General features: G+C 32.5%; 1 protein-coding gene across 2 annotated transcripts in view; it reads left to right on the top strand.

Annotated features, from left to right (window-relative positions):
* TEX10 (testis expressed 10) overlaps positions 1–12,571 on the top strand; it is a 72,054-nt gene that overhangs the window by 45,231 nt on the left and 14,252 nt on the right. For both annotated transcript variants that reach the window (XM_031945542.1, XM_012543108.3), the window contains 2 exons: positions 8,689–8,777; positions 9,909–10,042. In XM_031945542.1, coding sequence (XP_031801402.1) covers positions 8,689–8,777; positions 9,909–10,042 — 223 coding nt within the window. The remainder of the gene's footprint in view (positions 1–8,688; positions 8,778–9,908; positions 10,043–12,571) is intronic.

Here is a 12,571-nt window from a genome sequence, read left to right as displayed (position 1 = left end):
GAGTCTGTCTTGGACATGTACCATGATTAGTCAACACCTTTGAGCATAAATCTCCCAATTTTATAATGGATATTAATACTGATTATTGAAAAGAGTTATGTTTGTGGTAGTAAAAATATCCTACCAATCTTGAGACTTGGTTGACTCAGACTGCATGTACATAAAACAGCCAAGAGAAGCTACAATTTTATTATGATTCTTAAATGTTGTCATGTTTTAAGTATTTCTACTATTGTTTTCAAATCTTCACTATCTGCCAGCCTTATGATACCATTGATACTCTCTCTGGTTGTCCACTGTCATCACTCACTCTAGTCACATGGCAAATTGCTTGTTTTTCTGTCATAATTCTTTGCTGATTGATATTCTTATTCTAATTCTTTTAGAAAATTCTTTGATGGCTATTATATAGATTATAGGCTACCTCCCTCTTATGAAAGTTTTCCTTTGTATCCTGTGTGATGCTTGTTTTTAATTCTTGATCCCACTTCTTTATTGTGAGGAATGCTTTTAAGGCAGTGCTTTATTAATTAAATGTCTTTAACATATAAGTCCAATAGAAACTTGTATTTGTTACAAGGTTTGATTAGTTGTTTGTAAAAATGTGGATTTCCCATATTTGCAAAAGCTTGCCTTTCTTTTACTTTCATCAAGGATTATCTTGATGTGTAAAGAGTGTTATTCATATTTAATCAATTTAACTTTCTTGATTGTATTTGTTGGCTTGGTTCCTGCGGTATCCTGTTTCTTTCTCTCTCTCTTTTTTAAAAAATAAAATTGTATTCAGTTATATATTTTCTTTTTTTTCTCTCTCACTTTTCTGACCCCTTTACCTGGGTGGACTTGGAGGTAGAAAACAAATTTTTACAATTACCAAAATATGTGTCTCATTTTGTATTGTAATGAGTCACTTCTCTTAGGAAATAGATAGCATTCTTTATCATTGATATTCTGAAATGAGTACTGGTTCATTGCTTCTTAGACAACACATTAAAGTATTAATTTCCCATGCCCTCTCCAGCATTTGCCAATTTTTGGGGGGAGGGAGGTCAACTTCTGATTTGAAGGGTGTGAAAGTATTTTAAATGTGCCTTTCTCTGATTATAAATGAGAATTCTTTCATATGGCTGTTGATAGTCTTGATTTCTTCCAAAAGTTGCCTTTTATTATCTTTTTGCTATTTATCAATTAAAGAATGACTCTTATTTTTGTATGTTTGAATTAGTTCCATATGTATATGTATTTATGTATCTTATGAGATTTTTATCAGAGAAACCTTTTATAAAACAGTTTCCTGCTTCTCAGTTAATTTTGACTGTGTAAAAAATTTTAATTTCATGTACCACTAATTTGCCATTTTATCATTTTTTAGGTCTAAATTATGTACCTATTTTGAACTTATCTTGGTTTATGATGTAAGATCCTGGTTGACATCTAGTTTCTGCCAGATTATATTTCAGTTTTTCCAACTATTTGTGTTGAACAGTGAATTTTTGTTAGGATCTTTGGGATTATCAAACACTTAAGTTATTATGCTCCTCTGCTTCTGTATATTGTATGTCTAATCTGTCCCATTGATTAACCTATTTCTTACCCTGCCAGTTCTTTAGATTATTAACACTTTGTGTTATAGTTTTGAAATCTGATCCCCCATTCTTTTAATATTCTTGACTTTGTTTTTCCAGATGAATTTTGTTACTTTTTTTATTTTGCTTTATAAATTAATATCTTTTAGTAGTTTGAGATGGTACTGAAAGTAATTTTGATTATGTTATCACTTTTGCTATATTGACTTGGTTTACCCACAAAGAATGAGTATTTCCCCAGTTATTTAAATCTGTATTGGTGGGAAGAGTATTTTATAATGTTTGTCTAGTGTACGAGATGGTGTGCAAGTAGGGGTACATAAAGACTTCCAAGTATTTTATACTATCTGTAGTCATTTAAATGGGATTTCCCTTTCCCTTCTCTTTGTTGGTTCTAATGTTTATTTTATAATCTGAAACTTACCTTTTCTTTCTTTTTAAACCTCTTTCCCTTTTCTTGATTTATGATTTATTTTGCTTTTGACTAATCTTTAATTCTCTTTTCTCTTCTGACCCTTCTTTCCACATTTCTTCCTTTTTTTTTTCTTTCAACTAAGCAATGTTCTATACTCTAAGCTCTTTGAGTATTCTCTCTTCATTTACATAGTCTTCTTATTCCTTCTTTATTTGTATAAATATTTGCTTATGTTCCTGGATTATGTAATATGTTTCCTTTCTCATTCCTCCTCTTTTTTTTATCCTTTTCCTTCTTTTCAAATCATGAAAGTATAAGTAAAATCTGATTTGACTTATCCAGGATATTGATGAATTGATAGTTCTTAGAGGATGTTTCTATCATCCCTTTACTCATTAGAATCCAAAGATACTTCATTCTTAAAAAGTTTTTAGTTCACTTGCATTTATCTTTATCTTCTTCTTCCTTCAATGTCTATCTTTTCATTAGCAAACCTTGGAAGTAGTCTGTTTTGTTAAAGGTCTGTTTCCCCCCCTTTACAATTGTTTACTTTTATTGACTACACTATTTGTATCTGATAGCTTTTGCTTATTAGAAAATCATGTTCCATTTTTTTCTACTCCTTTATAGGTGTTGTATTGTTGCTAAATCTTGTGTGATTCCTTAGTGCTTGAATGATGCTTGCAGCATTTTTTCTTTGACTTGGGAGCTCTGGATTTTGGCATTGATTTTCCTAGGAGTTTTCATTGGTAATACTGAGTCTTTGCTTGTATTACTTCTGGGAGACTCCATACTGCTTCTCTGGGCAAGTAGTTATATATGTGATCATGTGTGGTCTAATTCAAAGCACTGGAACTTAATCCAGGTTCCCTGGAAGATCTTGGGCTGCTGGCTTAAGTGAAACCCTGAACTCAGTCCATAGTACTCCTCCCACCTCTTCCATAGATCCATCACATTTTTTGTTCTTAGGCTAGAAATATGGTTCACTGGAGTTTCTCTTTATATCTCCCAATTAGTGCCATGGTTCACATTTTGGATTCTTATTAGATTCATTGTAGAAATACACGTTTCTACTCTACTCTCTTGGACCACTCTCCTTGTTTCTTTTCATGAAGAAATTTTCATGATACATAGATAGAAGACTTCTGTAAAGCTTTCGGTCTCAAAATTTCTTTTGAACCTTTTTTTTTCAGTGCCTATTTTATTAAAGAAGTTATTAACTACATATTGATTTAATATGAAAGGTATAGCTGGTTTTCATAGAATTTCTTATTTAGCTTAAGAACATGCATAAAACAAAGCATAAAACAACAGACTTCCATTTCAAGAAAACTTATTTAATAAATACTCTACTTAGCTGTTCATCTTTCCTTTGCCTCCTTGTATGCTTTCTTTTGTTCTCTACTGTGCACTTTTTACTATTCTTCGCCTCCTCCCCCACTTCCCCCGGCCTGGCCGCCTTTGCTGTACACTACGCCTACCCCAGGCTACAATTAAGCACAGACATACATACATACATTGACACACACACATGCATATACATGTATACACACATGTATGTATGTACATGCACACACATGTCATACATATAAGCACATATACATTTATGTAAGACCATAAAACCGTGTTTGTCCTTTTGTTTCTGAGGGCACATAACCTCATCCTTCATAAGTCTTTTCATATTTTTTCTTTCCAATTTCAACTTTTTTTTTCATATCCTAATTCATAAAAAAGCAAGAAAACCAAAACTTATATAGCTTCATTATAGACAAGCCAAATAGTAAAACAAACTTCTGCAGTAGCCATATCTGCATTAGCCAAAAGTACTTTAATCTTCACTTCACCTTCCTATTTGAAAACTATTTCATCATCTATCTTCTGAAATGATGGTTGCTTCCATGGTATTGATCACAGATCTTAAGTCTTTCAAGTCTGTTTGTTGATATGACTGTGTAAATGGTTCTACTTACTTCATCTGCCATCAGTTTGTACAAGAATATTCTACCACATTTATATACCAAAACTTGTTCAACCATTTGCCCCCAATTTCTAATTCTTTGCCACTATGAAAAATATTTGCTATCAATATTTTTGTACATAAGGATTCTTTTATATTTCTTTATTTAATTTTTTTATTATGATAACTTTTTATTGACAAAATCCATGCCAGGGTAATTTTTTTTTTTACAACATTATCCCTTGCACTCATTTCTGTTCCGATTTTTCCCTCCCACCCTCCACCCCCTCCCCTAGATGGCAAGCAGTCATATATATGTTGAATATGTCCTAGTATATCCTAGATACAATGTATGTGTGCAGATCCAAACAGTTTTCTTGTTGCACAGGGAGAGTTGGATTCAGAAGGTAAAAATAACCCGGGATTTTATATTTCTTTTGATCTCTTTTGGAGTATAGTGCTATTGCTTTATCAAAGGGTTATATATACTGTCTCTTTGTAATTACTATTTCCCTTTTAAAATGTATACCAACTAAATCTTTTAACGATTCTTTTTAAATATTTTCCAAGAATAAACAAACAATCTCAATGGCATTGGCAATGAGACTTTATTCTCTCCTCTAGAGTGCTGGATCTAGAATAAGAAATAAGTTTAAATCATACCTCAAACATTCTTTATTCCTGGGCAAGTCACTTAATCTCTCTGCTTCAGGTTTTCATCTCTAAAATGGAGGTAATAATACCACCTAATTCCTAAGGGAGTTATCTGAGAGTAAAATGAGATATTTGTAAAGCATTTTGCAAATTTTAAAGCACTATCATTTATTCATGATTTTAAAGATCTCTTTTTTTAAAAATAGCTTTTTATTTACAAAATATATGCATGGGTAATTTTTCATCATTGACCCTTGCGAAACCTTCTATTCCAACTTTTCACCTATTTTCCCCCTCCCCCTTCCCTAGATGACAGGCAGTCCAGTACATGTTAAATATGTTAAAGTATATGTTAAATACAATATATGTATACATATTTATAGAGTTATCTGGCTGCACAAGAAAAATCGGATTTGGAAAGAATGTAAAAATAACCTGAGAAGGAAAATAATAGATTCATAACTGGTTGGCTAGCTGGCTGAGTAGTTTTCAGTTTTCAGTTTTTTTTTTTTTTTTTTAATAACTTTTTATTTGCAAGTTATATGCATGGGTGATTTTACAGCATTGACAATTGCCAAACCTTTTGTTCCAATTTTCCCCCTCTTTCCCCCAGATGGCAGGTTGACCAATATATGTTAAATATGTTAAAGTATAAATTAAATACAAAATAAGTATACATGTCCAAACAGTTATTTTGCTGTACAAAAAGAATTGGACTCTAAAATAGTATATAATTAGCCTGTGGAGGAAATCAAAAATGCAGGTGGACAAAGATAGAGGGATTAGACATTCTATGTAATGGTTCTTAGTCATTTCCCAGAGTTCTTTTGCTGGGTGTAGCTGGTTCACTTCATTACTGCTCCATTGGAATTGATTTGGTTGATCTCATTGCTGAGGATGGCCAGGTCCATCAGAACTGATCATCATATAGTATTGTTGTTGAAGTATATAATGATCTCCTGGTCCTGCCCATTTCACTCAGCATCAGTTCACATAAGTCTCTCCAGGTCTTTCTGAAATCATCCTGTTGGTCATTTCTTACTGAAAAATAATATTCCATAACATTCATATACCACAATTTATTCAGTCATTCTCCAATTGATGGGCATCCACTCAGTTTCCAATTTCTGGCTACTACAAAGAGGGCTGCCACAAACATTCTTGCACATACAGGTCTTTTTCCCTTTAAAATCTCTTTGGGGGGATATAAGCCCATAGTAACACTGCTGGATCAAAGGGTATGCACAGTTTGATAACTTTTTGAGCATAGTTCCAAATCGTTCTCCAGAGTTTTCAGTTGTTTAATGCAACCTGCAACTGGCTAAATAGCTAAATAGCACACTGGGTTGATTCTATTAAGAAGTTCATTAGAGATAAATAGAAAACTTGTACTTTCGCGCATAAATTAAACATTACAAGTAGAAGATGGGAAGGAAGCTGGGAAGAAGATGGGTAGTCTTTGTTCTTATCAATGACATCCTTGGGGTAAAAACCTATTAATGGAATCTGATTCAAAGGGTATGGATTTTTGAATGTATTGTTTGCATAATTCCAAAGTTTCACAACTCCTCTACTAATGTACTAGTAGTCTGCCTATCTTCTCAGAGCTCTTCCAGCATTTCCTATTCTCATTTTTTTTCATTGAAGTATTTTGGATTACATTTATCTTATTAGTGCATTGTTTGATGTGGTTAATAGTTTGCATTCTTTTTGAGACCATTTTGTTCATATTCTTTGAGCATTTATGCATTAAAGAATGGGTTTGGTTTTAGAGCAGTTTCTTAGTTGACATATTAGCTATCAAAAATCTGATTTTTTTTTAAATAGAAAGATTTTTATTCCCATTTAGCTTTTTTTCTTTTTTTAAATCTATCTAATCGCTTTTTATTTACAAAATATATGCATGGGTAATTTTTTCAAAAGTGACTCTTTAAAAACCTTCTGTTCCAAATTTTCCCCTTCTCTCCATCCCTTCCCCTAGATGGCAGGTGGTCCAATACATGTTAAATCCAATATAGATAGACATGGTTTATACAGTTATCTTACTGCACAAGAAAAATCAGATTTAGAAAGGAAAAAAAATCCTGAGAAGGAAAACAAAAATGCAAGCAAACAATAATAGAAAGAGTGAGAATGCTATGTTGTGTTCCACAGTCAGTTTCCACAAGCCTCTCTGGGTGTAGATGTCTCTCTTCATTACTGAACAATTGGAACTGGTTTGAATCATCTCATTGTTGAAGAGAGCCACATTCATCAGAGTTGATAATCATATAGTATTATTTTTGCCGTGTATAATCTCCTGGTTCTGCTCATTTCACTCAGCATCAGTTCATGTAACTCCAGGCCTCTCTTAAATCATCCTGTTGGTCATTTCTTATAGAACAATAATACTCCATAACATTCATATACCATTATTCTCCAATGGATGGGCCTCCACTTAGTTTCCAGTTTCTAGCCACTATAAAAAGAACATTTTTGCACATGTGGGTCCCTTTCCCTCCTTTAAGATCTCTTTGGGATATAAGCCCAGTAGAAACATTGTTGGGTCAAAGGGTATGCACAGTTTAATAACTTTTTGAATATAGTTCCAAATTGCTCTCCAGAATAGTTGGATTTGTTCACAGTTCCATCAACAATGTCCATTCAGCTTTTTTTATCAACATATTTTGTTTGTGTATCAACTTTTCAGTTTTATGTGATCACATCACTTTGTTCTTTGTGATTGTCTCTTATCTCTTGTTGATTTAAGAGTACATCTACCCATGGTTGTGAAACATAAGTGATCTCACAATTTTTTTTAAGGGTATGATCTTTAATACTAAAGTTGCCTATACATTTTGAACTTACTGTGTTATATGGCATACTAGTTTCCCCAGGAGTTTTTGTTGAAAGGGGTGTTTGCTTATCAAATAAATTTGTAGTAAAATCAGCCCATTTAGTTCTGGCAATATTTTTTACCTTTGTTCAGCAACACGTGAATGGGAGTGAAGGTATTGGATAATGGGTGATAGTAATCCAAAGTTTGGGGCTTAGGTAGGATAAGAATGGTGTTAAGTGAGGGTTTTGGCTATTCAGTCTATTAATCCATCAAAGTTGGTATGCAATTTATAGTAATAGATGGTTTTTTTGGTGAAATTTTATTACAACAAAGCCTCTGGGGCCTATTTTTATAGACTTATTGAAAAGATTTTTATCAGCATATTAAAAAGAGAAATTTGAGATTTGTTGCTTTGTATTAGCAATTTATTTTGTGGTTATTAGGGATTTTATTTAGTATTCTATTTCTGGTTTAAAGTCTTGATAAAATTTTTTATATCTACATATTCAGAATCTTGATCATGAAAACTTAGATACACATAAAATTATTCACTAAAGGAATGTTAAATTCTTTGGGAGACTTGGAACAGCTTATTTATAGTAGAATTTATATTTATGTTTTATATTTTTTATAGTAGAATTGTGAAATTTGGAAATAAAATAGATTTAATTTGTATTTGAATTCATCTTCAAGGATATGGCATAAATATTAAACATATTCTGTATAACGTTGTTATAGTTTGAAATGTTTTGATGGCTTTCTGTGTGGTTTTCATTTTTAGGATATGGAGTATGATCCTTCAAACTTAACTTTCAACCTTTTTGGTTCCCAAGAGGGAAAGAAAGCTTATAATTATTTCCAGTGAAGAAGCAGTAGTCCATCTCTTACTTTGGCCTGTTTGCTACTTCACCCTCAGGTCACCCTGAACTGTATAAGCAGCTGGAAAAAAAAAAAAGAGGGAAGAACAGTAGTAACTAGGATTAGAGTTGAGCCTTTTTTGTCTGGGAGAGAAGCAAAGAGAAATTTCTTGAGTATGTATTGAAGAAATTAAAAAAAAAAGTTTAAGCCTAAAAAAGAATTAACTTTATTTTAAAAATACCCTTCCACAGTCAAAAGATGGCTTTTTCTTCAAAAAGAGCATTTTTATTATAACTTAAAAGTATTCTTTATAATCCATTTCATTACTTCACAGAGTTGTTTTAAGGGAAATATCTTATAAATTGTATAGTACTCTATAAATGTGAATTATTTTTTGTAGATCTGCATTTTCTGGATGGAAACGTTCTCTGCAAGCAAGTACAATGAATGATGTGGACTATTTCAGTTTCTTATTTTCAACCCTTACAGGTAATTCATACCACTCCTAGACCCCCTTCTTCTTCCTCTTGTTTAATTTTCTGTTTTAAATATGACCAAGAAGGTTGGAATGTACCATGCTTTCAGTATCTCTTAGTATTGTATTATTTGACTTTATAGGTCAAGACCACAAAACATGAATTAGAAGATATGTAGCACGTGAACACTATTTTAAAAAAATAAGAAACTGTCCACTTTGGTAGAAAATATAGTGATGGATTGTTATTGGTCAGGATTACATATTTAGCATCTAAAATTGGTTTTAAATGTTTTTCCAGAAGTTTGTGGAATGAAATGAAACTTAGAACCCTATTTGAATAATGTTCTAGTTAGTAAGCTTTAGACTTTTAAGTTCTTTCTCAGGGCTGTAAGAAGTTTTTGATTAGATAATAGAATATATTATATATTCTAACAGAATTTACAATATCAACATGGTAAAGTTATCTACCAATGATCCATTTTAAATTTATATTGTGTCTTGGAGTGTACACTCCAATGTAGTAATGTACAATGTAGTAATATTTAAAATTATGCTTATATCGCTTGCTTATTTGCTTTGAGTGCAATCACCGTTTCTATTCTAGTTTCCTTTTGCAGCCTTTTACTTGAAATTGTGGTTTTTACCATAATTAGCCACAATAAAATCCTTTGGTATGCTCTTCATAATACTGATGGAGAGGCTATCATGTCTCCCATGCACGAAAGCTTATGGTGTTTTAATTATTGTTCACCTTCTATTGCTGTTGTATTTCACTTTTTCAGTGAGCTACAATAAAGTACTGAAACATTAAAAATAAAAGAATTCATTCAGCTATTAAGTTTTAAGAATATGGAATTTGTCTTCAAATTTTACCTTCTTTATGTATAGTATCTTTATAGAAGGTAATATTGTACAGAAGATACTATCTTCTTTAAAGATAATGCCTTGAAATAGTCCATGGTGCCGTGTAAATCGAAAAAGCACTTAATTTAGAGTTAGAATGTTTTAAAAAGTCATTTAAGCAGTCTTAGGTGCCTCAGTTTCCTCATTTGTAAAATTATAAAATTCTTTTAGATGATTTCTAAGTGACCTCTAATTCTCAATCCTATTATATCAGTTTCCATTAATTTTACTTTCCTTAGGGTTTTCAGCAAAGGAGATGTCATGGCTTCAAAGCATTCGAGGAAACCCTCATATTAGCCAAACACAGCTTTCACCAGTACTTCTCTACCTAACTGACTTGGATCAGTTTTTACATCACTGGGACGTGACAGAGGTAATTTTGACATTAATTTCAAGTGATAATCAGTGGTAATTATCTTAGTAATTTAATGAAATTTAAATGTTTACATAGTGTTCAAGGCATAGTTTAAATTATATTCTGTGCCCAAAAGGAATTTACAATCCAGTTTTGTAAACAACATAAGCATGTCAAATTTATATGAGGAAATAACAGTTACTACAGAACTATATGAGGTGAATTTTATTTCATAAATTAATGCCCCAGGTCAAAAAGTTTAGAAAGAACATTTAAAAGTCATTATATTTTTGTTTGCTTTTCAAAACAGCTTATTTTTTTAAAAAAATTTTCTTTGAGTTCTGCATTCTCTTTCTTTGGCCTTTCCTTATCCTTTGAGAAGGCAAAAATTTGTTATGCAGTAGAGTTCATGCAAGATATTTCTGTATTACTCCTTCCCAATACCCCCCAAAAGAGGGGGGGAGGCAAGAAAAATAAAGTGGAAAAATTGTTGCAGAAGGCAGGTTGTACAAAACTCAAAGGTTGCAACTTGTTTGATAGCTCTAATTTTTAGAGAAAATTTATTTGTAACGGTCCTAAATTTACTCCTTTTGTTTCTGATTCTTTTCTCTGAAGATAGGCAAAGTAGGAAATAATAGTCCTGGTCATACAGCACTTCAAGTTCTTTGTTTAGTAGTGAGCACAATCTGAGGAAGGACACTGATAAACCAAAGAGTATCCAGGATAGTAAAAAACCATGGGTTCATATCACCTGAGAAGTAGTTAAAGAAACTAAGAATGTTTAGTCTGAAGGGTTGGCGGGGAGAAACAGCTGTCCTCAAATATCTGCTTTTCTTCCTTCACCCTAAAATCATATTTTTTTGGCTATTGTATTAAACTATTGATTTATTGAGCTCATGGTTTGATGCAAACCTTCAGATATTTTTCACATGAGACATTTTCTGGTCACCCCTTCCTCTATTTTATTGTAAAATTGTTTTTTTTAACCCAAATATTATGCTATAACATTAAATTGATTTAGCCCAGTATTCTAGTTCTTAGAATGTTCTTCCTTATTCTACTGATGCCACTTCTGTATTTATGAAAGTCTCTAATATAAATGGGCATAGGACTAGTCCAAGGGATATTCTCCAGGAGACATCCTTCCAACCTGAGACTGACTTATTCCTGGCTATTCTACAGCCAAGGCTGTATCTACCTAATTATTGTACAGTCTGCATCCTTCCATTTGTTCTATGTGAATAGCATGAGAAACTTTTTTTCTCCACAGTTTATGTATAGTGTTTCCCTGATTTGCCAATCTAGTAATCTTGCTGCGACCTTTCCCTTCATATGCCTAACATCCCTCTTCCCCCCATTCGCCAAGGGAAAAAGAAATTTGAGGTTACTCTTTCTTGATCTCTTCTTGAGGAAAAGGTTGAGTCTTGGTAATCACCTCTTCTTTTTCTAAAAAGTCATTAATCATTCCATTGGTGATAAATTTTGTCAGGAATTAAAATCAAGTTCATTGGCTGAATATTTATGGGCTTCATTCTGGTCTTGTTTTTGAAAGTAAGGATGGCATTTTCCTTTGTTCATTTCTCTGGGACTTTTCTAGTTTTCTATATCAAAAGATGACTGATATTAGGTTAGTTCTACCTGTTGATTCATTTGGTGCTTTGGTTTGAAGTTCATCGGAGCCTAGTGGCTAGCATTATCAAGACCAGCTCTGTCCTGTCTTACTGACTCTTTATCTTTCAGCACTCAATATACATTTATTAGATGCCTACTTTGAGTCAGGTACGCTGTTTTAGACACTTGGAATAAAAAAAAAAAGCAAAATTGTCCTCAACAATCTTATATTCTTTGAAGTGGAGGATGGGGGAACAAGATGTACATGGAAAAAGAAATATTAAACATAAACAAAGTAATTGGGGTGTTCTCTAGTAGCTATGGAGATCAGAATAGAGTCCATATAAAAAGGTGATTTTTGAGGTAAACCGTGATTGAAGATAGAGTTACTACAAGTCTCAAGTGAGATCCTATTCTGGTTAACAGATAAGTTGTTCAAATTTTATTTTTTTATAAATATGGAACTGGGGAACAATGAATCCCTAAATGTCATTGAACATAATGGCATATTTATACAAAGAATTATAGACCTAAAGGAGTTACTTTAGGAATGAGAAACAGATTTTAATGAAGTCAAGCTTGAGGATAGAAGAGGCTTTTCTTCAGCACTTAGCTGAAGAAAAGAGACTTCAGTCATACAGTGGTGTAATGCAGCTGTTGGCATATGATAAGAACATAGAGACTCCCTGTTTGAGTGAGAATTCCTTTCATTTAGTTAAGAATCCAGACAGGAAGAGTCAGAATCTTGGGAGTTCTTCCAGTTCTGCAAATTTTATCCAGTGTTATATTTCTTTTTCTTCCATGTAAGACAGATCACACAGGCCCTTATTTTTTCTAAGACAAAGCCTTTTTGTGTCTGAATTAGAATATGATCAGTATTTAGAATGTAAAGGAATAAAAATATTTTGGCATGAGTAAAGGATTTTTTCTCTTATG

The sequence above is a fragment of the Sarcophilus harrisii genome, chromosome 1, assembly GCF_902635505.1.
Source record: "Sarcophilus harrisii chromosome 1, mSarHar1.11, whole genome shotgun sequence".
Lineage (NCBI taxonomy): Eukaryota > Metazoa > Chordata > Mammalia > Dasyuromorphia > Dasyuridae > Sarcophilus > Sarcophilus harrisii.
This window is presented reverse-complemented; position numbering and strand designations above follow the sequence as displayed.